General features: G+C 51.9%; 1 protein-coding gene, 1 long non-coding RNA gene and 1 other non-coding gene across 5 annotated transcripts in view; all 3 read left to right on the top strand.

The window, feature by feature from the left end:
* The first annotated feature begins 1,646 nt into the window (after window positions 1-1,646).
* LOC125963573 (uncharacterized) overlaps window positions 1,647-25,502 on the top strand; it is a 62,611-nt gene continuing 38,755 nt past the window's right edge. Inside the window, exon 1 of the long non-coding RNA XR_007475718.1 lies at window positions 1,647-2,794. This is a non-coding gene — a long non-coding RNA (uncharacterized LOC125963573). The remainder of the gene's footprint in view (window positions 2,795-25,502) is intronic.
* TRNAE-CUC (transfer RNA glutamic acid (anticodon CUC)) lies at window positions 10,867-10,939 on the top strand. Its single transcript has one exon. It is a non-coding gene; the product is annotated as a tRNA-Glu (tRNA).
* HSP90AA1 (heat shock protein 90 alpha family class A member 1) lies at window positions 16,063-24,312 on the top strand. Of its 3 annotated transcripts, none has more exons than XM_049706328.1 (11): window positions 16,063-16,081; window positions 19,365-19,526; window positions 19,619-19,985; window positions 20,305-20,438; window positions 20,741-21,061; window positions 21,280-21,445; window positions 21,617-21,807; window positions 21,916-22,063; window positions 22,288-22,556; window positions 22,872-23,205; window positions 23,515-24,312. In XM_049706328.1, the coding sequence occupies exons 2-11, from the start codon at window positions 19,365-19,367 to the stop codon at window positions 23,622-23,624; spliced, it is 2,202 nt and encodes a 733-aa protein (XP_049562285.1). In that variant the 5' UTR covers window positions 16,063-16,081; the 3' UTR covers window positions 23,625-24,312. The 3 variants fall into 3 exon arrangements, with proteins under 3 accessions (XP_049562285.1, XP_004262456.1, XP_049562286.1); XM_004262408.2 differs by lacking the exon at window positions 16,063-16,081 and adding an exon at window positions 18,661-18,845; XM_049706329.1 differs by lacking the exon at window positions 16,063-16,081 and adding an exon at window positions 19,048-19,066.

Here is a 25,502-nt window from a genome sequence, read left to right as displayed (position 1 = left end):
TCGCACGCACTTCCGTTGCCAGGCACTGTGGGATACCTTCCCATCTCCTTGAAACCGCTGGTCCTGCACCCTTGACTCACTGGACAAGCTAGTGACAGCTGACTGCACAGAGAAGAGACCCAGTCACATCCGCCCCGCCCAGGAACCCAAACCAAGTGTAGCTCTCCAACAGGAGGAGGAGGGTGTCAGTGGAAATGGAGCAGGGAGAGTGGTCTGAACCATTGGCGGTGAAGTAGCTTAATTTTTCAAGACTTACAAAAATGTGAGCATATTGCTAGCCCCGTCCAAGGGGGCCCGTGCAAGTGAGGGACCCTTCGTGGTAGGTCCACCTCCCCTGTTAATGGTAAACGTTCCCCAAAACACTCCAAACCCCCCATTCGACTCCCAATCAAGAACACACTCCCACATCTAGACCAGGGGACTTCTCTTTCTTTTTATTTTTTTTCTAATTTATTTTGTTTTATTTATTTTTAGTTTTGGCTGCGTTGGGACTCCGTTGCTGCGCGCGGGCTCTCTCTAGTTGCAGCAAGCGGGGGCTACTCCTGGCTGTGGTACGTGGGGCTTTTCATTGTGGTGGCCTCTCCTGTTGTGGAGCACAGGCTCAGTAGTTGTGGCATGTGGGCTCAGTTGCTCCGCGGCATGTGGGATCTTCCCGGACCAGGGCTCGAACCCGTGTCCCCTGCATTGGCAGGCAGATTCTTAACCACGGCGCCACCAGGGAAGCCCGGGACTTCTCTTTCGACTGCCTCCCCTTCTTTCCTCTCTGTTCCTTCTTCTTTCCCACGGGTACCGCCAGGTTCCTCCCCAGGCAGCCCTTGCTTCCCCAGGATGGAGCCCCTGCATCGCCGTGACTGGGCCTCCAGGATCCCAGCTGGCCGTGCAGCAGCAGCAGCAAAGGCTCTGAACACTTATCCTTTCATAATTTTTGTCACCATTACATTATTTTGAATCAAATGTTGCTTCTCTTTAACTTCTGCTTGTTGTCCTGTCCTCCAGCTTCAGATGAGAGCCCTTCAGGTAGTTCCCACCTGTCCCATCAGGCAGTCTGGGTTCAGCCATCCCGGCTTTGTCAGTGGTTGGTTACATCGGTGCTGGTCAAGGTGCTGGTCTACGAGAAGAGCTTGCACCAGAATGCACACCATCTTCGTTCCTGCACACAGGGTTGAGTTCAGCTGACTTTCTTTTGCCGCAAGCTTTATCAAGGAAATGGCGTGTTGAGTCTATCCTGGGGCAGGCAGTCAGGTGAGCGTCTGTGGACTGGCAGCCAGTCCACACATCACACTTCGAGTAGCTCTGTCTTCTAGGGGATGACTTACAGTCTCAGGGGCTTTGTGAATAACCTCACTTCCCTGCCTGAGCTCAGAACTGCTTGAGACACACAAGAGTTGGGCAGGTGGCGATTAAGCTATTAGCTTTATTACTGAAAAGCTGATTAGAAAGAAGGGTTATACATCTGTGGCCAAAGACACTTCCCTTTGAGTTCAAATTGCTTTTGAATTCATTTTACCCACCCTGCCTCAGTCTGTTGGGACCATGAGACCACCCCCCCCGCTCCGGGGTATAGAGCCGGCCAGGATACATGTGATTGCAGATAGGTGATCAGAAGAGGATTGATTTGAGAGTGTTCAGTTCTCCTCCCAAATATCACCCATCACGTCCTCTAAGAGAGGAGGAAAAGGTGCAGGGTGGGATGAGAGGCCAGAAGTGTTAGGTGAGTAGTCAGGGGTCCTAAGCCTGCAGTCCATGGCTTCTGAGGGTCTGTGAAGTCCCTGAAATGGAACAGGGTATGTGTGTGTGTGTGTGTGTGTGTGTGTGTGTGTGTGTGTGTGATATTTTTCTAGAGAGTCTATAGTAGGTGTTGTGGGTACTCTGACCAGATCCCTTTAACCCACGACCTGGGGCTGCTATAAGTATTGGCTGTTAGTCACAGCTTCCCCCTCCTTTGACGAATGTTCCTTGACCAAAAGGGAACCCCAAGCCAGAGGGGCTATACCTGCCCCCACCAGGGGAAACTGGCTGCCTTGCGGGGGGGGGTCAAAGGCCACCCCCTGGCCTCAAGGTGGGAACAACTGTGTAGCGCAGCTCATGCTCCAGGGCGTCTCCTGAGGTCAGGTTGAGCTCATCTCCCACTGAGACCACCTTCTGGCTTAGCCCTTCTCCCCTGCCCTAGCCTGCGTCCCTCACTCTCTTTCTCCTTGGAGCACTCCCTCCAAAACTCACTTGTACAAGAACCCCTGACTCAGGCTCTGCTTCCAGGAACCTGACCCAGTTCAGGGCTCATTAGCTCTCATCAGATTCTGACAGTGGCTTATGATGCCAAAGTGGGTTGTATAGTGACCCCCAAAAGATAAGTGTCCACATCCTAATCCCTGAAACCTGTGAGTGTCACCTCATTTGGAAAAAAGGTCTCTGTAGATTAATTAAGTTAAGGATTTTAAGATGAGATCATCTGGGATTATCCTAAATCCAATGACAAGTGTCCTTAAGGAGACGCACAGAGGAGAGCCACTCTGACGCAGAGGAGAAGCCATCTGCAGTTGGAGGCAGAGATTGGAGTGATGCGGTCACAAGTCAAGGACACCTGGAGCCACCAAAGGCTGGAAGAGGCAGGGGGATCCTCCCCTAGAGATTTTTTTTTTTTTAAATTTACTATTATTATTATTTTTTGGCTGCATTTGGTCTTTGTTGCTGCGCACAGGCTTTCTGTAGTTGCGGCGAGCGGGGGCTACTCTTTGTTGCGGTGCGCGGTCTTCTCATTGCGGTGGTTTCTCTTGCTGCGGAGCACGGGCTCCGGGTGCGTAGGCTTCAGTAGTTGGGGCACGCGGGCTCAGCAGCTGTGGCTCATGGGCTTTGTTGCTCCGTGGCATGTGGGATCTTCCCGGACCAGAGCTCAAACCCGCGTCCCCTGCTGGCAGGAGGATTCTTAACCACTGCGCCGCCAGGGAAGTCCCTCCCCTAGAGCTTTAGGAGGGAGTGAGCTCCTGCCAACACCTTGATATTGGACTCCTGGCCTCCATAAATTGCTGTTTATGCCACCCAGATGTGATCATTTGTGACAGCAGCCACAAACACCTCCCAAAGGTTAGGAATTCCTTATAGTTCTTGAAGCTGAAGTCCTTCCCCATGGAACCATGAGAGTGCCTGAACTACTGTCCGCACCCCACCCCGCAGCACTGGAGCTGCCAGAGTCCTCATCCCCAGGCCCTCTGAAAGGGCTGAGCTCATCGGGGGAAATGGCCTATACTTTGCCGAAATCACTGCTAAGGCAGCAGCTTTTCTGTCCCTGAAGCTATTTCTGCCTTCTCTCAGCATCCCTCTACTTGGTATCGTCCCCTCATCAGTGGATCTATCCCTTCTGTGTTCCTCTTGCTCTAAGAATAACCTTAAAGACCTTTTTGTTTTCCTCAGGGTTTCTGGCAAACCGCAGCACTTCCTGAGTGTTTCTGGGGATTGTGTCATTTCCCAGGATCCACTCTGATGATGCACTCCTTCATTTGTATTTTGTCCTCCTCTCAAAAGATGAGCTCAGCGGGGAGCTGGGGCTGGCGCGCAGGTCTCCACTACCGCTTCCCTCTCCTCGCCTTCATCATGATTATTCATGATTTGTAATCAGGATGTCTTTTTAAAGAAGCTCCCTGCTTGATAGTAGGTGACAGAATAAAAGGTTCTTGATGAAATGGTGGCTCTTTTCTGCTCCCTGAAGGTCAAAAGCTAATGAAATACTTTGATTGAAAGGAATTTTGCTATTCTTTGCTATAAAAATAGCAAAAGTCTTCCAGGAGGGGTTGAACAGTGGTTTGGGTGGATGCTTTCAGAGGTCAGGAATCATTGCTCCGAGGGCTGCTTCCGAGCAAGGAACTGGAGAAGGCAGACTCCGCAAGGCCTGTACACGGATGTGATGTAAATGGCTCGCATGCCGGGTGCCTAGTTCACGGGACGCTCCCTTCTCTGCTTGGACCCTTGTTACAGCTTTCTCATTGTCTCCGTGCGCCCAGGCTTGAGACCCTTGAGTCCCAATCCCACCAACCGCCAAGAACACAAATCTCCAAGTGGCCTGCTGTCTCCTGCAGGCTGGAGACCACCTCCCTCTGTTCAGCCCCGGGCCTTCCAGATCCGGGCCTGCCTCTTCCACGGGCCCTCCTCCCCACATGGCTCCCTGCCTCCCAGCTGCTCTTGCCGCACTGCTTCTCCCCTCACGCCTTTGCACACGTGGTCCCCTCCACCTGGTGTGCCCTTCCTCCGCCCTAATCCCTCTCTTCCTTGTGACTCAGCTCAGGTGTCATTAGCCATCGGGAAGCCTCCTCTGGCCCTCACTGTGCTCCCATCACACCCTGAGCCTGGTTTTATCATTACACTTACGTCGGGGAGTACAATTACCTGTTCTCATGTCTGTCTCCCCAACAGTGAGTTCCCAAGACCAGGAAATGAGCCTTGTGGACCCTGGACTCTCCAGACCTAGATCAGTGTGTGTTGAATGAAGGTTGAATGAAATCTCTTGTCTCTTGGAAGGAACATCAGGCATTTAGCAACGCCTATTCTCTCTTCATCTACCTTATAAATAAATTATTTTAAAATGTTTGAAATACTTTCTTATATTTATTCTTATCCAGAAAGAAAAGAAACTAGAAAATTTTATAATAGAAAATCCATTTAGCTTTTTCATTATTTTTATACTACTGCCAACTGCCAAAAATTATTTGAGGCAACTTATAATGAAAGGGAAGATATCAAACCATTAAACCACAGCCCTCCACCACCACTCTCACCAGGAACAGACTTCTGCTTACATCTTATTGGCTGGGACCGGGTCACATGACCCCTCTGACTGCTCAGGGGCAGGGAAAGCAAGTACAGCTTTCCAGCCTTCATAGTGAGAGCTGTCAAGGGAGAGGCGGTTGGAAATAACTGATTAGACAACGAAGAGTGTCTGCCAGTGAATGTAAGTAGCATTTAACAGTCCTTAATTTAGGTTCTGATGTGACCCAAGAGTCCTGCTCATGGGCAAATATGTTTCCATCTCTTCAATTTGGAAGACACTCTGGGCTCTACCTAAGAAAGGAAATGCGCTCTTCTTCTGAGGTCTTCCTTCCTGAGAATGCTGGAAGATGCTTACATGACGTACCAGTCAAACGCTTTGGGTGCAACTAACAGGATCCCGAGTCTCAGCACCTAAATGAAAAAGCCAAACCATGGGAGGTGCGGGGGATGGGGAGCTTGATCCACGCCTGCATCTTGAAATCTCACCATCCTGGTGACGTTCACTCCCCATGATACCAGACTTAGGCCTCAACATCCCAGACTCACATCCCTCTGTATAACCTTGAATCTGAATGGAAAATAAGCTTCTTCCCAGCAATTCTAGTTAGAAAGGTCTGATTGGTCCGATTTCAATTGGATCCTGTCCTGAACCAATCCATGTGTCCAGAGTCATAGGTTAGGATGAGATAGGAGCATGCCCCAAAGGCACAAAGGTACTGACACCAGAGGAAGGGGATGGAAAAAACACCCAGGGGAACAGAAACAGCATCCACCACGCTGGTGGGTGACCATCTTCCAGGCTGCTGTGCCGCTGGTCTCTAGTTCTAGCGCTGCTGCTGAGACACGATGACAAGTCAAAATCAACTCCCACTTCCTGAGCACTTACTATGTACCAGGCGTTTCCCATGGTTGAGAATCCGCCTGCCAATGCAGGGGACACGGGTTTGAGCCCTGGTCCGGGAAGATCCCACATGCCACCGAGCAACTAAGTCCGTGTGCCACAACTACTGAGCCTGTGCTCTAGAGCCGGCGAGCCACAACTACTGAGCCCACACTCCACAACTACTGAGCCCACGTGCCACGAGCCCGTGCTCTGCCACAAGAGAAGCCACTGCAATGAGAAGCCCACGCACTGCAACGAAGAGTAGCCCCCGTTCACTGCAACTGGAGAATGCCCGCGCACAGCAACAAAGACACAACACAGCCAAAAATAAATACATTTTAAAAAAATTATACAAAATAATCACAGGAAGTAGGTATTATCGTCCCCGTCTGGCTGATGAGGGGAAACCATCACAAGGCAAGTGTGTGACAGAGCCTGAATGTGAGCCCAGGTGTTTGGTTCCAGGGCCTGTCGATACAGAGGACAGATGTTTGCGATTTACAGAAGTCATGTCATTCATGCATTTAGCTTACACACACACACACACACACACACAGCCATGTAACCAGTGCAGGAATCGTGCCCACCGCTGTGTCCATATGCCCTGGTCACCATTGCCTGTGCCCTCACATGGTTCCAGTGAGCAAACAGCCTTGTTTTTCATACAACTTGGCCCCTAAAATCAAATTAACCACCCCATGTGGTGCTCAAGGAGGAACCCACACCAGTTCCAGGCGGGAGGAAAACCCACTGCACACATCTACAAACAGACGCCCTCCTAGGGGGGTTTCCAGGGGGACTGCCCCCCGAGCCACCCACTGTGCAACCCAACCAGAGCTTCAGACGCTCCAGTTCAGCTCGCCTGCATCATCAGAACAGTGCTGCCCGGTGGAGCCTGGAAAAACAAGCACCAGGTTCCGGCTTTGCTGCAGGCCCTCTAGCCTGTCCGGCACCAAGGGTAGACATGCCGCCTTCCTCGGGAACGGGAGCTGGGGAGGATGAGCTGAACGTCCTCGAGGTCACCCAGCTCCCTTTCCTCTGACTCTGTCCACCTTTCTGGTCCCCAAGTTGGCTTTCGAAGCAGGATGAGAACATGCCACATATGTCAATCCCCTTGACAGTGACAGGACAGTTCTAAGGAAGCCGGGCATGTCTTACTGGGGCAGGTCCAAGTTCATCCCGTGCCCCCCTCAGGTCCTGGCAGGTAGCAGGTGCTCGGCACGTGTGTGTTCGAGGTATCTGTCCTCATTCGGGGGTTCCCTCCTGCAGAGCCTCTCTCACCGGCTTCGTTCCCCCCCCACCCGTGTCGGGGTGACTTGCTGGCTGATCCCCGGCTCTGCTTCCAGGTGTTAACGTCGCGGCTGCTGCTGTCGTGTTGGCTTGAACACTTCTCCTGACACCTGGTGAAACCCTGGCCCCGCCCCCACTGGGCTCTGCCTTTACCAAGAGGTGACTGCTCTCGTCTCTGCTGTGTTCGGTTTGGAAGTCCGGAAGACGGTGTTTGTGCCGCCCGTGGGGTGCTTGTTCACTTGGACCCAAAAGAGGCCGAAGTGCCCCCTGGGTGTCGGGCGTGTGTCTGGATCCGCCGCCCAGTCTGTCTGTCTCTGGGAGCACACCCCCGTCCCACCCTCTGGGTCACCAGGCTCCCACGGGAGACAGCCCGACCTCAAGGGAGCCAGCCACGTGTGTTGCTTGTAGTGTTCAGGGTAAGGGGACTAAGGTTTAAAATTCCTGCCCTAAACACTCCCAAGTAGCTCACCAGCCTTCCATGCCACCCTTGGAGAGGGGTGAGGGCCACAGAATGGCAAACGTTGGCGCTATCGTCGCTGTTCATTCCCTTGTCTGCCCATTCTTCCTTCGTTGCACTAGCGTCACCTCAGGGCCTGCTAGGGTCCAAGCAGTGCCCAAGAGGGTGCCAGGTCCCTGCCTGAGTGCACCTGACACGCAGTACAGGGCTAGAGTGCATGCGAGAAAAGTACCGGGAAGGAGCAGAAAGGCATCCCAGAAGAGGAGGCTCTAGGGCACCTGCCCACGGGGGAAAGCGCTGGGCCGGGGGTGCTGCGGGGAGGGGAGGGGGTTGGCGCGACGGGTCCAGAGACGAGAGTGCTGCTGGCCGGAGGTGGGTGGCGGAATGAAGGCAGGGCCCGGCAGACTGTGCCAAGGAGTTTGGACTTGACCCCGAGGTCAAAATGAGCCATGGAGCAGGGATTCAAATCCGTGGCCAGGGGCTTCCCTGGGGGTGCAGTGGTTAAGAGTCCGCCTGCCAATGCAGGAGACACAGATTCAAACCCTGGTCCGGGAAGCTCCCACATGCCGCGGAGCAACTAAGCCCGTGCGCCACAACTACTGAGCCTGCGCTCTAGAGCCCATGAGCCACAGCTACTGAGCCCACGTGCCACAACTACTGAGCCTGTGCGCCTAGAGCCCGTGCTCTGCAACGAGAAGCCACCGCAGTGAGGAGCCCGTGCACAGCAACGAAGTGTAGCCCCCGCTCGCCGCAACTAGAGAAAGACCGCGCGCAGCAACGAAGTCCCAATGCAGCCAAAAATAAATATATTAAATAAATAAATAAATAAAAATCCGTGGCCAGTAAAGACATGAAAAGATATGATTACTAATCTAGGAAATGCAAATTAAGATCACAGTGAGAGGCCACTGCACACCCACCAGGTTGGAAAACAATTTTTACTATGTCACAGCAAGTGTTACTGGTGATGCAGAGCAACGGGGACTCTGCTGGGAGTGTCGATTGATAACATTGTTTTGAAAACAATTTGGCTATATTGGCTGAAATTGAGGAGTTCAGTACCCAAGGAAACATGGAAATGTTACTGGAATATCCACAGCAGCACTGCTTGTAATAGCAAAAATCTGGAAATAGCCCAAATGTTTACCAACAGAACAGATTCACAAACGGTAGTACAGTCGTGCGGTGGAATACTATACAACAGGAAAAACGAATAACTACAGTTATTCGAGCCAATATGAACAAACAGTGTTGAGCAAAAGTCACAGAATACATGTGATAACCATTTATTTATGTTCAGACACATCCATCTTTTAAGGATGGACACACACACACACACGCACACATAGTAAACAGAGCACTTCAACATGATTGGTGGGGAATTCCCTGGCGGTCCAGCGGTTAGGACTTGGCACTCTCACTGCCGAGGGTGTGTGTTCAATCCCTGGTCAGGGAACTAAGATCCCACAAGCTGCGTGGCACAGCCAAAAAAAATTTTTTAAATAAAGCTCATTGTTTAAAAATAAATAAAGCTCAAAATAAATAAATAAAGCTCAAAATATATATATATATATATATATACGATAGATCAGCATCCTGAGAGAATTTACTGAGTTTAATTCCCCTCACTGCTGCCATCCTCCCTAAAAAAGGAAAAATGTTGGGAGGCTTGCCAACCCTTCTGTTTTAAAGGGGGAATTTTAAAATAATAATTTTATTTATAGATTTTTTAAAAAAAGAGATTAGACGAGATAGCATTAATGACAGGAACACCAAGGCCTCTGAGAACACAGGGGCAGGTTGCTAATCCACAGCGGGGTGGTGGGCACAGCGGCGATCACGACCGGCCGGCTTCCCGCCCCTAAGAACACCCTGGGGTTTCTGGAGCACGAAATTCTTCACCAGCCCCTTCATACACTTGTAAGGTTTAATTCCCTCGTTATTTTAATTTGGATAATGAGATTGAACGTTGACTGAAATGTCGTGTTGGGTGGACTTACTTATCCTGTATTTTTAAGTGAAATGCCAGGTTGTTGGAAGGGCTCGGAATTTACAGGCAGCATGCTGTCGGCGTGCTGCTCAGAATACTGCATCGTGACGTAGTTTAGAAATTAAAAGGTTCTTATTATACATCCAGTAGCAACTTGAACAGTGAACTCAGCACAGTATTTGTCATAACATATTCATTGGGACACATTTGTTAAGTAACACATTTACACACGCTTGTCTGCCCTAACTTCAGAGAAGGTAGAGGGTGTTTGCAAAGTGTGGAATTTTCCAGTAGCTCATTCACTGCTCAGTTCTATGTAGTAACACGCTTGTGCCCCAGCTGATCTGCCTTGAGTGAAAAAATTCAGAACCATATGAAGACAGATGGAACCTGCTCTAACTGTCCCATCCCTGCCCCCCTTTTCCAGATGAAGAAACTGAGACTTAAAGAGACTTGCCCCAAAGTCAGCAGAGGAGGAAAAAAAAGAGGGACAAAGAGGCAGACACCACCTCTCACTGGGCAGGGAAGAGGCAACAATGATCTGGCTCTTAAAGGAGTGGGCGTTTTCCAGGCAGGACTAGAAGAGAGAGGCAGGGGCAATGGCACAGGTGCAGAGGTGTGAAGTGGCAGGAGTCTGGGCCACGGAGGGGAACCCTTTATTGCAGGGTTTCGAGGTGAGTGGGGAGCAGGGGGAGAAGCAACAGGATCACCTCGCTGTGGAGGGCCTGGTAGGGACCCCCTCATGGGGAGCCAGTGCCAAAAACGACGACCCCATTCGTTGCCCGACCAAGCTGCCCACCACCTGGGCCACATGGGCAGAGTCCTAACTGACAGCCAGGTGACCCCTGGCTCAGTGCAGCTGGAAAGGAACTGTCAGCTCTTAGGCCAGCCAGGGACATCACACCTGCTCGTCCCCCCGCCCCGCTTCAGCTTCGGACCCACCTCACCCCACCCTGGGCACCTGCCCACCCTCTGGGCACCTGTCAGGGCAGCTGGGTCTGCTCTCCCACCAGCTGAACAAGAGGTTGCCCTTGGGTGCGTCTCAGCCTAAAGGCCTCTGCCCTCGCGTTGGCCGAGAGGGAGAAGGGAACAGGGAGGGCAGAGCTGCCCCCGCCGGCCCTGCTTTAAGGCCCCCGCCCGGGGATCCCAGGAGATGGCAGGGAGGCTGAGAGGCCCAGGCAGGGCTGAGCACACCCCTAACTCCATCTTAAGACTCAGAAGATTCAATTTGAAGTGGGCATTTTTCTATCCTCCGGTCTTTTTTCATGTATGTGGGGTTTTAGTGGTGAAATACATATATATACAAATTATATATAATTCAATACAATATATATGTGTGTGTGTGTATATATATATATATATATATATAAATTTTAAAAAGTTGCCTCCTGTTTTCTCAGAGTTAGCTTCATTCCTACTCAGTGGAAGGCTGGAAGCTTTGCCACGAACTCTCCAGGGTGAGACATTAATGATGGTGATCTAGGGAATTCCCTGGTGGTCCAGTGGTTAGGACTCGGTGCTCTCACTGCTGAGGGCCCAGGTTCAATCCCTGGTCGGGGAGCTAAGATCCCTCAAGACGCACGGCGTGGCCAAAAAAAAAAAAAAAAGAAATGATAGTGATCTAGACTGCAACTCACATAATTCTCTCTTTCCTAACTTTCCAGTTCATGAGAAATAAAGAAAAATGAAATTCCTAAACATCAAATCCATCTCCAGTTGGAGGCCCCAAACACAACCAATCACCTGGCCGGTAGATGGCGCCAAAGGCTAATCTGCCTATGGACGGAGGGTTCCTACCCGGTTCCTTCCAACACTCACTTACCGCTTCTGCACAAAGATGGTAGATGGCCACCTGCTCTGTGCCCGGTTGTGAGCTGGGTTTGGGGGGTAAAGAGATGAGAAAGACAGAGTCTAATTTCAGTTCGTCCCCGTGGGCTAGAGCTGTGGAAGAGGCACCCAGACAGAAGGAGGGCTGGAGGAGGTGGCTACTTAGCTGAGCTGAGCTCCTACAAGTGTTGCCTGGAAGAGAGAAGGGTGTCCGGGAGGAGGAACTGCCCTGAGGTTCCAGGTGTGTCTGGGAAACAGCTGGCAGTGGACAGCAGGGTCGGGGACAGTAGATCAGCACCAGGCCTTAAAGTCTGTGATGGTTTCTGTCCAGCGAATGAACGAAAGGGTGACGGGCCCTGCCTCCACCATCATCCCCACCAGGGTGTGTTGGATCCCCTGCCCTGGGGTCATTCTGCTGCCCAGGAGGCTGGGAGGGGCCCAAGAAGGGAGGAGGGCGGCTGGAACAAAACCAGAAACCACCACCACCACGCTTTTACGTTCTGTCCTCCCTCCCTCTGTACCTGACTCTCTGCCATATTCTTCTTAACTTCCAGCTCACCTGATCAGGGTTGGCGGTGGCGGGCTCTGGGTGACGGGTGGGTGTCTGCAGCCAGCGTTCCGGGCCTCAGAGCTGAGAGCCCCGAGGTCAGGATGTGGGCTGACGTCACACAGTGAGTGGCTGGAGGAGTGAGGGGCCCAGGAGCAGGATGCTCTGGTAGCCGGGCCTGGGGGTTTGAACACCTAGACGGGACTCTGGCTCAGTGTCTAGGGAGCCCAGTGACATTTCTGCACCGGAAGGTGGGCAGGTGAAACATGAATGCAGACCAGATAAGCCCAGGGAGAGGCAGCTGAAGGCGGCCAGGTGACGAGGACGTGGGCAGGAGCTCCCGCAGACTCGGCAGCTGTCAGAGTGTGGGGCTGAGGGAGAAGCCAGCGATGACTCAGAGGCTGGAAGATGAGTTCAAGGGAAGGTGGCGGTGCTTCCGGGAAGCAGTCTGCGTTCCTGCCCAGGACCACGGGTTCCTTTAGGACCCGAGGACAGGCCTGCACTCGTAAGCGTGTTTATGGTCCATCTCCCCGCCCCCCACTAGAATGTAAGCTCCTTTAGGTGCACCCGGGGCCGGGATCCTCCAGCTCGGTGTGCCTTGCCCGGGGGCGCAGCACACACCCGTCCTCTGCCTGACTGGGGGCAGGCTCGGGAGGGAGGCCAGGAGGGCTGGGCGTGGGACAGGGAGGGAGAGGCCCCCACCCCTCTCCTCGGCCACACCCCACACCGCGCACGCGCGCCCACAGGCCCCCGCAGGTGCAGCCCCTGACCCCAGCCCCTTCTCTCACCCCCTCCCAGCTCCACGGCTGCACTGAGACTGTGGTCTTCAGGAAGTCGTGCTCCTGTCCACACACGTCCAGTTCCCTCCCACCTGGCCGGCCCTTCCACCATGTTCTTGGTCACATCCCCATCACCCCGTTTACTGGACGCCCATCCTCTTGGATGCCTCATAGATGTTTGCGCCTAGCATGGTGACACCGAGCCGGTCACCTGCCACCCCATGCTGACTGCAGCCCCCCCCCGCCCCCGCACACAGGACGCCACGGGGCTCCTTCACATCACCCAGGCTGTCACCTCGCGCTCCTGGTCTCTCCCACGCCTGCCCCTTCTCCACCCACCAGGTCTGCAGGTGCAGGCCCTCCTTGGGACTCACTGGTCCAGACCTTCATGTGCACCGTGGTCGCAGTGGACACAGGTCTGACCGGGCCCCGGGGAAGGCCTCTGATACCTGCCATGGTCCTCGGGCCACATTTTGAGTCCCCTGGCTCAGGGCACTGCACGACGTGCCACCCCCTGCCTCAGGCTGCTCTGTGTCCCCCTCCCCCCATCACACGGACCACTTGCTTTTCCGCCTTGCCCTCTCCCTCTTCCCCACGGACTCCTAGTAATCCTTCTAGATTTCGCTTTTGCAAGCACTGTTCCTTCTCCTTCTCCTGGGTGCCCCCCCCCCCCCAGCGCAGAGGCTAACACCCACCCTCCTCAGCTCTCAGGGAAGCCTCTGGTGGGGCCCACACCCTGCCAGCACACGGCATCTCACAAATCCACGGGTCAATGTGGTGCTGGCTGCACGTGTGCCTCCACCACGAGGGCAGCGACCTGATTGCCGCCCGGTGTGTCCCAGGGCCTGGACACGGGCTTTCAGTAGATAGGCTTAAATGAATGGTGCTCATTAAACAAGACACCATTTCCTCTATCGAAACTGGCAAACAAGTTTTTTCCGGCCACACTCAGTGCTGACAACGGTGGGACAGCAGGGGGAGGGAGTGTTCGCCATCCCCTCTTCTGGTGACAGCATGTCAGGAAGCAACCTGCCCCCTCCCAGACTTCCAGGAGAGGTTGCCCAACGTGCGCTTTGAAGGATGGGTTAAAATTTGCCAGAAGAAATAAAATTTTGGTCAACAGGAAAATTTTATAGTCAACAGGAAAACCAGTTTGCTCTGTGGAAATCTACCTTAGAGCTGATTCTAAAACACATATGGCCAGAAACAGAGGGCTGGCCCCCTTCCCTTGCTCGCAGCATTCATCACCGCCTTTGGGGCTCTACTCTCAGCCCTCCCTTCCCTCTCAAGCTTGAGCCTAAACCCAGCAGATGGTCACTAGCGCAGGACAGCATCCTGGTGCTTCTGTGGCTGCCAGTACGGTCACCCTGTCTCCCTGCTCTCCGTCAAGGGAACAACAGTGCCCCCATCCCCTGAGCACTCACTGCGTGCTAGGCACTAAGGTTTCCTGCGGATTAGCTCGGGGCATCCTCCCACATCCCTGTTGTAGAGATGAGATGACCTAAGCACAGAGAGGTTGCGCAGCTTGCTCAAAGTCACACAGCCAACTGCAGACTGTGCTGTAACAGACATCCTGCTCCAAGTCAACTGTACCTCTTTCCAAAGTATGGATTTTCCAATATAGTTATAATTTGATTGTAAACACTTCTCCAAGTTCATTGCTACACATCAATTTTTTTAAAAACAGCTTTATGAGATATAATTGACATGGAATAAAATGCACATGTTTAAAGTACAATTTGATATGCTTTGAGATAGGCAAACACCCGTGAAATCACTCCTGCAATCGAGATAGTGATCAGATTCATCACCTAAAGTTTCCTCATACCAAGGGACTTCCCAGTGGTCCAGTGGCTAAGATTCCGCGCTCCAGATTCAGGGCACCTGGGTTCAATCCCTGGCCAGGGAACTAGATCCCACATGCTGCAACTGAAAGTTTCCTCATGCCGAATCCCTCCCTCCTGCTCCTGTCGGCCACACTCAGCCAGGCAACCACTGATCCGCTGTCACTGCAGTTTGCGTTTCCTAAAATTTTATGTAAACGACTGGCATCTTTCCCTCAGCATAATTATTTTGCATAGAGAACATTTACCAAGATAGACCATAATCTGGGCCATAAACCAATAAATTAAATAAAAGGATTCAAATCATGCAAACTATGTTCTCTGACCACAGTGGAATTAAATATTAGAAATCAATAACAAGGGCTTCCCTGGTGGCACAGTGGTTAGGAATCCACCTGCCAATGCAGAGGACACGAGTTCGAGCCCTGGTCTGGGAAGATCCCACATGCCGTGGAGCAACTAAGCCCGTGCGCCACAACTAGTGAGCCTGCGCTCTAGAGCCCACGTGCCGCAACTGCTGAAGCCCTAGAGCCCATGCTCCGCAACAAGGGAAGCCACCGCAATGAGCAGCCCTCGCAGCACAACGAAAAGTAGCCCCCACTTGCCGCAATTAGAGAAAGCCTGTGTGCAGAAACAAAGACCTAACACAACCAAAAAAAAAAAAAATCAGTAACAAAAAAGACATCTGGAAAACCTCCAAGTATTTGGAAACTAACACATTTATAAATTACCCATGGGTCAAAGAAGAAATCAAAAGGAAAATCAGAAAATTATTTATTTACTTTAATAAACATGTATACAGCAGTTACTGTGTGCCAGGCCGTCTTGGGCCATTTCCAAAAACAGAATGTGCTTATTTAGGCCTCATAACAACCCTATGAGGAAGACACTTGCACACCCATTTTTCGGACGCTGAACCCAAGGCACAGAGGGAGTAGGTGACTTGCCTGGGTCACGCAGATAGGCAGTGGCAGAGCTGGGATTTGAATCTGGGACACCTGCATCCAGGGTCTGTGCCTTGTGTCCCACTTTATCAATGGAGGGACACTGAAAGGTTTCAAATGGTAGAGAAAAATGGTCAGATTCCTGACAGCAAGATCACTTTGGGATGAGTTCAACAAATATTTAGGAGCTAAATCTGCAGGACTTGGGAGATGTGTTAATGTTGAGAGAGCAGGAGACGGCTGGGTGCAAAAGGAAGAAGTGAGAGTGGACGGCAGGGCTGGAGGGCTCATCAGTGCCCAGGCCAGGAGGGAAGGGGCCCCACATCCTGAGGACCTGTTTCCATCGGGGATGGGCGGGGCCTGGTAGAAAGGTAAGATGGGGGTGCGCAGGGGTCCCTAAGGAAATTCTTGCGGAAGGTCCACTAGAACACTGAGAGGGGATGGTGTTTCAGGTGGAAGGAAGGGTGTATGCACGGCGCTGTGGAGGCAGCTTGTGGAGTCAGGTTTGAAAGGAGAGCGATGCGGAGCACAGCGGGAACTGAGCACCGGTGGGCGGCAGGGGCACCCACAAGGCCTGGCAGGCCTGGGTAAGGAGCTGTCTTTCTCTCTGGAGCGACGGGGTGTCAGCCAGTGTCTGGGGAGTGTGTGCAGAAGGGGACTGACGGGGCCAGATCTGGGCTCTCACAGCTCGCCCCAGCTACAGAGCGGAGACACACCAGAGCAGAGGCAGGAAGCAGTCTGGCGGCTACGGAGGGCTTCCAGGTGAGCGGCTTCCAAGCACTGGGGGAGGGGTGGGGGACGAGGATGGAGGAAAGTGGACAGACTCAAGAGGTATCTAGGAGATAGAAGTGGCAGGGACCACGCCAGGTCCCCTGCGGGGATGCCTGGGGTTCTAGAAGGTGGTGGGACAGTCATCTGGCTAGTGAGCCCTGGAAGAAAGCCAGGTAGGTGGGGCAAGTGAGGTCAGCACCCGAGTCTGGAGTTGGAAGAGGGCCAGCGAAAGGCCAGGGGGAGAGGACGAGTCTGAAGAGGGGGCAGCGAAGGAGCAGCGGGGACGAGGGAAACCCCAGCGTGCTGCTGGTATAACCAAGCGGAAGGGTCGGGAGGGCACCGGCGGTTGGTGTGGAACCGGTCCCAGGCGTCTGGAGGGACGAGGCCAAAACGATCCTCGTACTCAGCGACTGAGGTAGGCAGGCAGGCGAGAGCCGGAGCGCAAGAGGATTTGGAAAAAGGGTGTTAAGGCCGGAGCTTGCTGGGAAGCCCTGGCTCCCCAAGCGGCCTCTGGAGGAGAGGGGAGAAAGCTCCAGAAACCGAGAATTTCACAGCCGGGGCCTTGAACGGCTCTACAAGAAATCTTACACCGCCCGGGCAGTGGCCCGAGTGGAGTGGAAAGATGCGGGCCGGGCCTCCGAGTCAGGAGAACAGGAGGGCGGCTGCCGGGCTACAGGAGGGGAGCCCTTGCGCGGCTGACAGTGGCAGTGGCGACAACGAAACTTCAGCGCTACCACCCCATCTCCCCTCCCCCGCTCCCTCTCCTCTTCCTCCCCCCTGCCCGCCCCCAGCCCAGGCCGCAGGGAAAACCCGGGCCGCCGGGAGCTTCCACACACAGCTGGGGCCAGAAACACATTTTACAACGCACCCCAGCGAACGATAACAACCCCCATCTACCCTCACCACGTGGCTGGTAGTTTCCAGGCTATTTTGCCTGTTTTAACGCTAGTCAGGACGCCCTGCGTTGATTTCACTGCCTCCTGAAGGGTCTCCAGCCCCAGCGGAGAACCCTGTTGCTGGAAAAGCTGGGTTTCTCTGGAGACTAGGAAGTGGAGGGAGTCGTCAGTCAAGTTTGTTTACAACCTAAGGAGCTTCCAGATTGTTCCGGGGGGAGGGGGGGGCAATGGTGGGAGGAGTTAGAGACAAAGGAGCCGGGAGGAGGGGGAGGGTTTACCGGGAGAGGCCTGGGCGGGGCAGGGGTGCACTGCCGGGCGTTGGTTTCCTCAACGGTGAACAGCCCCCGCCCCCGCTTACTGACCTGGGTGAAGCCCAAAGACGCCACCCCGCCTCCAAAATTCTTCCGTGATCTGGCACTATTCTAAACACGTTTGGAATTCCCATTAAGAAATTGGCTTTTAAAGCAAGTTAATCACCCCAACCATGAATTACATACTTCGTATGGAAACCTCAAACTACACAAAAGAATAAGTAAAAGAGATGAGCTTTACAACATCATGATGCGCGTAGCTGGGTCAGTTTGCATGGTCACCACGTCCCAGAATTCCAGACTAGGGCCCGCAACGCGTTGAAGGATACGATTTTACAACAAACCCAAAGTAGGTACAAGTCCCCAAGGGACTGAGCAAGAGCTGGGAGAATTCCGTATTTTGTGTCCGTTTCAACATTTCTTCCTGGTCGCAGCGGGGCCTAAGGACAGGACCAGTCCCCAAATACGAGCGGTGGCCTGCCTTGAGGTGGGGCCTATACCGATGTGTGGGGAAGCCCTCGTTCCCCATCCCGCCTCAGCTTCAGAAACAGCTGCACGGGAGCCCCACGAGGCCCAGGGGTCCCCTTTGCTCCCCATGCACATACGCGGGTCACCCCTCGCTCACACACCTCTGCACCCCACACCCAGGCCGGAGCCCCGGGCCTCTGCATAACGAGGCTCTGGCAGGCACCTGTTGCCAGAATTCCTGTACCCTGAACCCATAATCGCTGACCCGGGCAAAAAAGTGCGCCCCGTACCTCCCGAAACAGCCCTGGATGCCCAATCACTGCCCCGGGCCCCCAAACCCCTAACCGTGGCTCTGAGCCTCTGATCAGTGCGCCGGGCGTATACCTGTGACACAGGACCGGACCCTTCACCCCTGCTTCGATTTCCTACATGCGGCCCCAAGGCCCCCAACCTGGCCCCGGGCCCCCAGTCTCGGGCCCTGACGGTGGAGGACCCGAAGCTTCCACAACCTGGGGACACGTTTTAACCACCGAGAGTTTACTTTTCTGCACTTCACAGAGCCGCAAGCACGGGCACTCAGTCCCCGGGCACTCAGCCCCCGGTCGCACTCCCCGCGGCCTGGACAAGGGTGGCGGTTCACCAGGTCGGCCGTTGGGCCGACGCGCGCCGAGCAGGGGTCGTGGGGGCGGGGCCGACGGCGCGCAGAACGCAGTGGGCGCGGGGGCAGGGCTAGGGGTGATGGCCCCGGAAGGCGCGAGACCTTCCCGAGAGCTCCGGGCCGCGCAGGCGTCCTGCGGTCCGCGCGGGCGCGCGCGGCGCGGCCGTGGGGGGCGGGGCGCGAGGGCGTGGGGCCGCGCGGGCCCAGGGTAGGGGCGGGCGGCGTCCAGGGCGCAGGCGCAGGCGCGCGGCCGCGGCGGCGGTTGGGGAGGGTTCTTCCGGAAGGTTCGGGAGGCTTCTGGAAAAGGCGCCGCGCGCTGGGCGGGCTCGCCTCTATATAAGGGAGGCGCGGGGACGGCGCGCCAGTTGCTTGTACGTCCTGGTGCTGCGTCGCTGCGGAGCCTTTTTGGTCCTTCAGCCGAGGTGAGGGGGCGGCGGGTGGGGGCTCTTCGCGCGGGGGGGCTCCGGAGGGGGTGGACTCCACGGTGGGGGCGCTCCACGGGGATCCGGGGCCGGGCGGGAGACGGCGGCGGGTGCAACCCCCTCCGCCGGGGCCCCTCGGCAGGCGGTGCCGGGGCGGCCGTGGCGTCTCGCAGGCCTCGGGCCTGCTGCGGCCTTTCCTCCCCTCCCCGCTGCGGGAGCGGGCGGGCCTTGGGGCTCTGGGGGAGCGGGGGCGGGGGCCGGGGCCGCGGGGGCCTGGGTTCTGCGCCTTGGGAGGAGTCCCCGGGCCCAGTTCCCAGCCGGCGGAGGGGGGGGGTGTCATGGCGGAGTCGCGCGGGAGCGGCGCCCGTGCGGCCGGCGTGGGCTGCGGCGGCTCTGGGGCCCCGGAATGAGGTCATCCCTTTGTCAGCCGGTGCCTCGTGCGCGCACCGGCTTCCGAAGCGGGCGCGGGACGTGGCGGGACCCCGTCCGGCGGCCTCACTGGCTCCGTGTCCTCTCCAGATGCCCGAGGAAACCCAGACCCAAGACCAGCCGATGGAGGAGGAGGAGGTGGAGACGTTCGCCTTCCAGGCGGAAATTGCCCAGTTGATGTCGCTGATCATCAACACATTCTACTCGAATAAAGAGATCTTTTTGAGGGAGCTTATTTCGAATTCGTCCGATGTAAGTCTTTCAATGTAAAATTTGGATTTAGCTTCGGTATAAAATTCACCGTTTAGAGGCCTTGTGCGTAATATTCTGTGTTTTTTAAATAGGCTCTGGACAAGATCAGGTATGAGAGCTTGACAGATCCCAGTAAACTAGACTCTGGGAAAGAGCTGCATATTAACCTCATTCCGAACAAGCAAGATCGGACGCTCACTATTGTGGACACCGGGATTGGAATGACCAAGGCCGATTTGATCAACAATCTTGGTACCATTGCCAAGTCTGGGACCAAGGCGTTTATGGAGGCTTTGCAGGCTGGTGCAGATATTTCTATGATTGGCCAGTTTGGTGTCGGGTTTTATTCGGCCTATTTGGTGGCCGAGAAAGTGACCGTTATCACCAAACATAACGATGATGAGCAGTATGCCTGGGAGTCTTCCGCAGGAGGATCCTTCACAGTGAGGACTGATACAGGTGGGCATCCGGTAGACATCTTACTGGGTCAGTCGTTTGTGGAGGGTGGGGTGCTGTAGGCAGTGGACCCCTGAAGGTGCTGTGAAGTTTGTGTTTAAAAAAAATCAAAAAAAACAAATTTGTGTTTTCCTTAAGTGGGATAGCCTGTATCTTGGCCGTTAACTGCTCTGGGAGTCTTTCCGTTAGCAGTAAGGGTAAACCCCTGCTTTCATGGATGTTGAAATGAGTGCTAGGAGAGCTAGATTGATGCTATATGTTCGTTAACCTTGATTAGGCCATTGAGATTGAAATTGAGCTCGTTTCTCCATTTCCTTTACAGGAGAACCTATGGGTCGTGGAACAAAAGTTATTCTGCATCTTAAAGAAGACCAAACTGAGTACTTAGAGGAACGGAGAATAAAAGAGATTGTGAAGAAGCACTCTCAGTTTATTGGCTATCCCATCACTCTCTTTGTGAGTTTCTGTATATTTTTCACATAGGAAACCAAAGCGACTGAGTTGGAATCTTCAGTCTTTAGAGTCCTTGGTAAAAGAAGAGTTCTGAATTTGCAGTATTTATTGGGCTGGTGGGTGGAGCTCTGTCTTACTCTGTCCAGGCACCCAGGCCTATTGAGATACATCAGAAACTGATGAGTAGCTTTCTGGCTACTTACTGCTTTCAGTTGGTTTTGGGTGTAAGTGCCTCAGTGCTGTTTAGCTTATTTTTTTTAGTTCTGGGATGGAGAGATGATGTGATTTACTTACGTCTTTTGAAGGTGGAGAAGGAACGTGATAAAGAAGTCAGTGATGATGAGGCAGAAGAAAAGGAAGACAAAGAAGAAGAAAAGGAAAAAGAAGAAAAGGAGTCTGAGGACAAACCTGAGATAGAAGATGTTGGCTCTGATGAAGAGGAAGAAGAAAAGAAGGATGGTGACAAGAAGAAGAAGAAGAAGATCAAGGAGAAATACATTGATCAAGAAGAACTGAACAAAACAAAGCCGATTTGGACCAGAAATCCTGATGACATTAGTAATGAAGAGTATGGAGAGTTCTACAAGAGCTTGACCAACGACTGGGAAGATCACTTGGCAGTGAAGGTGAGTTCTGAGAGCTTCAAACCTAGTGTCTGCAGGTGGTCTGCCTCAAACTGTTAAATTTGAGGGTGGTTTCTGGCAGCTTTCTCTTGCCCACTGCCCCATCCTTCTCCCGAAGTCTTGAAGTTATGTAACTGCAAGTGTTTGGCTCTGGGGTTTAAGTGGTACCTGTTGGTGAAAGCTGATTGCATTGTCTTGATCTTGGCTGTGTTTTATTACAGCATTTTTCAGTTGAAGGACAGTTGGAATTCAGAGCTCTTCTTTTTGTCCCAAGACGTGCTCCCTTTGACCTGTTCGAAAACAGAAAGAAAAAGAACAACATTAAGTTGTATGTTCGCAGAGTTTTCATCATGGACAACTGCGAGGAGCTGATCCCTGAGTATCTGAGTAAGTGCGGTTGGGCGTAAAGAGCGGTCGCCGTCACAGGTCAGAGTTCAGCCTATCAACTCCCGATTTTCAAAGGGGAAAAAATCGTTCGTCTGTGGTTTTTTGGGTTTACGTTTTTTTGTCGATTTTGTCCTTGGAGTGACCTTGAGCGCATTTGGTCTGTTTTTTCAGACTTCATCAGAGGCGTGGTGGACTCGGAGGATCTCCCTTTAAACATTTCCCGTGAGATGTTGCAACAAAGCAAAATTTTGAAAGTTATTAGGAAGAATTTGGTCAAAAAATGCTTAGAACTCTTCACTGAACTGGCAGAAGATAAAGAAAACTACAAGAAGTTTTATGAGCAGTTCTCTAAAAACATTAAGGTAAGTTGTAAACACACTTGACCATTAGGACTGGTAGTCAAACTGGCTTCTCGTTTTAAATGATTTTTTAATGCAGAGAAAGTTTTCCTAAGCTCACCTGTTTTTCAGCTTGGGATACATGAAGATTCTCAAAATCGAAAGAAACTTTCAGAGCTGTTGAGGTACTACACTTCTGCTTCTGGTGATGAGATGGTTTCCCTCAAGGACTACTGTACAAGAATGAAGGAAAACCAGAAACACATCTATTACATCACAGGTAATGGGCAGTAAATGTTAGTCGTATCTTTGTGCTTGTGATTCCATAGGAACAGCTGGGTGTGTTTTCTACCCATGTGGTGTTACATATAAATTAGTAGGGGTTACTATAGGCAACACAGTGTGAGCTAGCTCTTGTCTGTGGTTAGATCAGACTACATAGGAAAAAAGAAAAGGAAATGAAACTGCTTCCTGTTAAGGATCTAAAACTTTTTCATATATCAGGTGAGACTAAGGACCAGGTAGCTAACTCTGCCTTTGTGGAACGTCTTCGGAAGCATGGCTTGGAAGTGATCTACATGATCGAGCCTATTGATGAGTATTGTGTGCAACAGCTGAAGGAGTTTGAGGGGAAGACCTTAGTGTCAGTCACCAAAGAGGGCCTGGAACTTCCAGAGGACGAAGAAGAGAAAAAGAAACAGGAAGAAAAAAAGACAAAGTTTGAAAACCTCTGCAAAATCATGAAGGACATCTTGGAGAAGAAAGTTGAAAAGGTGTGTGAATACAGTCTTCTCACCTACATTTAAAAGGAGTGTCAGGTGTTTTTCAAACTGAAGTTTTCTTAACTTACTAATAGAAAACTTTAGCATTTCCATTTAGTGATGGATATAGATCTCAAGATTCTTAAAGACTTCAAGTGTAAGAGAACTCACAGGAAGAAAGCGTCAGGTATCTGAGTTTGCAAATGGTATTTCTGATTCGTCAATACTGAAGTTCCTTAAATGTTCATAATAAAGCTGGTAACAAGTACTTACAAGTTAGAATATGAAATCTTCTGAGGCCTCGTTATCACTGTGTTTTGATTGTAGGTGGTCGTGTCTAACCGATTGGTGACATCCCCGTGCTGCATTGTCACAAGCACATATGGCTGGACGGCAAACATGGAAAGGATCATGAAGGCTCAGGCGCTGAGAGACAACTCAACAATGGGTTACATGGCAGCGAAGAAGCACCTGGAGATAAACCCTGACCATTCCATCATTGAGACCTTGAGGCAAAAGGCAGAGGCTGACAAGAATGACAAGTCTGTGAAGGATCTGGTCATCCTGCTGTACGAAACGGCGCTCCTGTCTTCTGGCTTCAGTCTGGAGGATCCCCAGACACATGCTAACAGGATCTATAGGATGATCAAACTTGGTCTTGGTAAGCCTTGTGCAAATACCACGTGTCAGTACTATTGGAAAAGCTTAAACACATGACTGTTGAAAAGGGTAACATAACTTTCAGCAATTTGAAGAAAGTTGGGCTGTCCCATTCAGTTTGGGAAACCCTAAGTCACATGAGTTAAACGGGTATAAAATAGGCCTTTTGATTGTACAGGATAAAGAATGAAACAGGGTCATACACCCTGTAAAGTAATTGCTCAGCCTTGGAAAGTGGGTATGAACTGGCAGTGTTGGGATAGTTAGGTGGCTTTAGGAAATCTAATCCATGGTGTTTATTTCCAAAAAGGTATTGATGAAGATGACCCCACTGCTGACGACAGCAGTGCTGCTGTAACTGAGGAGATGCCGCCCCTCGAAGGAGATGATGACACGTCCCGCATGGAAGAAGTAGACTGAGCTCTGCCTGAGGATTACGTGGCCGCGTGTTCAACACTCTTGTTTTCATTTCTTCTGATAATATGTTTTCAAGTATTTCTTTATTTTTGTTAACATTTAAAAACCTGTATGGCATGACAACTACTTAAGGGGAAGATAAGATTTCTTTCTACTAAGTGTGATACTGTGATACTTTAGGCACTAAAAGCAGAGCTAGTTTTTTTCTAGTTTCATGTTGGCTTATTTTAACAGACGGAAGTAGCGTTTGTTGTAAGGTGTATGTAACCTATGTTAACTTCATGGTCTGAAGTGTTTAGCTATCAGGCGGATTCTTTAGTAGACCAGAACTTCTGTCGCTGAAGTGTTCTGAAGTATATACCTTGATGTTTAAAAGAAAATACTTCTTAAAGCAACTTTCATCTTCTGGGATTTACTTTTTAAACCTTCCATCGCCTGTATTGACTGCATGTGCCAGACCCCTAGGAATTAGTATGTTCAACTGAACCAACTTGATGGGAGTCACTGTCCATACATAGGGCTTGTTTTCCACAGAAAAGTAGTGTTGAGAGTAGCAGAATTATAAGCCTATCTAGGCATGTTGTAAAGCTGTTTGAAAAGTGACTCGGAGCAAGTTTTGTGAATGGAGACGTAGCGCTCAAGTCACATTCTGCTTTAAAAGTTGTAACAAATACAGATAAATTAAAAAGAACTTATGTGAAAATGTCTTATTTTGGAGGGGGGGGAGAGTATAGATGACGGGATGGTCCCAGAATGTAAAATGTTAGGTGTGTACATCTTGCCTACGAGGAGCCAAGGAAGTAGATGATTGGTGTTGACTGCCGGAGTCTTACTACTGCGATCTTCCCAGGGTGCACTCTCAGGGGGCAGGTGGGGGATGAGCATACGTTCTCGTGATGTGTTTTTTGGGGATTTTTGTTTTTGTTTGTTTTTTTTTGGCTGTGCAGCGTGCAGGATCTTAGGTGGTATCTTAGTTCCCTGACCAGGGATTGAACCCACACCCCCTGCAATGGAAGCTTGGAGTCTTAACTACTGGACGACCAGGGAATTCCCAGAGCATATATCCTTAAAAGACACAGATGAGAACAGGTGAATCTGACACTATGTGTTAAATTTCCTAATAACAGCCATTGTCCCGTAGGATTTTCATGTCCAAACTGTGCTTTGACGGTATTTGTGAAACGTATCTGATGCTCTAAATATCGTCTCTGAACTACCTTGGCCTTAGGAATGTCTGGAAGTTCTGTACCACGCGTACTTATTGAGCGCCGTTCCACCTGAAACCACCTCTGCTCCTGGGCCTCTGGTTCCTTATTGAGCGTCGGGCGAGGTGGCTGTAGAGAAGGTGCCGATAGCTGTGAGCAGCGGTTGGAGAGGCGTAAGCTGTGGGAAAGTTGGTGGTAGCAGCTCTGTACAGGATCTGGATCCTGAGCCTAAGACCACGTGAAGAGTGACCGTGATTAATAGGGGGCAGGGAGAGGACTTGAGCGTCTTTATACTGCGGAAGGTGTCACCTAGTGTTCAGTGGGTACCAAGTGCCTGGTAAAGTAATCGCCTTTAATCCTTGTAATCTAATGCAGTGGAAGTTCTTACCTCCCATTCGTCTAAGGAGAGAATTCAGGTGTCCACGCTGTTCAGGAATTAGGAATTGAAGGGCCAGGGCAAAGGGGTAGTTTTCTTCCATGTTTCCCGTGTCTAGTAGGAATATAGAGGATTCCACTTAAATCAAAAGGAGCATTTCAGAGAAACAAACTGAGAGCCTGTATAAGTAGTCTCCCACTTAAAAAAAGATCTCCCACTGAGCATGTTTTCTGAGTTACTGGAAAGCATTTATGGCAGATACGTGTACTTTGGAACTGTACTACCCCCAGAACTCGTGTG

The sequence above is a fragment of the Orcinus orca genome, chromosome 2, assembly GCF_937001465.1.
Source record: "Orcinus orca chromosome 2, mOrcOrc1.1, whole genome shotgun sequence".
In the NCBI taxonomy this organism is placed as follows: Eukaryota; Metazoa; Chordata; class Mammalia; order Artiodactyla; family Delphinidae; genus Orcinus; species Orcinus orca.
The sequence above is the reverse complement of the archived record's forward strand: the minus strand, read 5'-3'. Positions and strand labels throughout refer to the sequence as shown.

Coding starts and splice junctions, on each gene's coding strand:
- HSP90AA1 (XM_049706328.1), top strand. CDS start 19,365: ATGCCCGAGGAAACCCAGACCCAAGACCAGCCGATGGAGGAGGAGGAG. Junction 19,527..19,618: donor TTATTTCGAATTCGTCCGAT/GTAAGTCTTTCA, acceptor TTTTTTAAATAG/GCTCTGGACAAGATCAGGTA. Junction 22,064..22,287: donor ACACATCTATTACATCACAG/GTAATGGGCAGT, acceptor TTCATATATCAG/GTGAGACTAAGGACCAGGTA.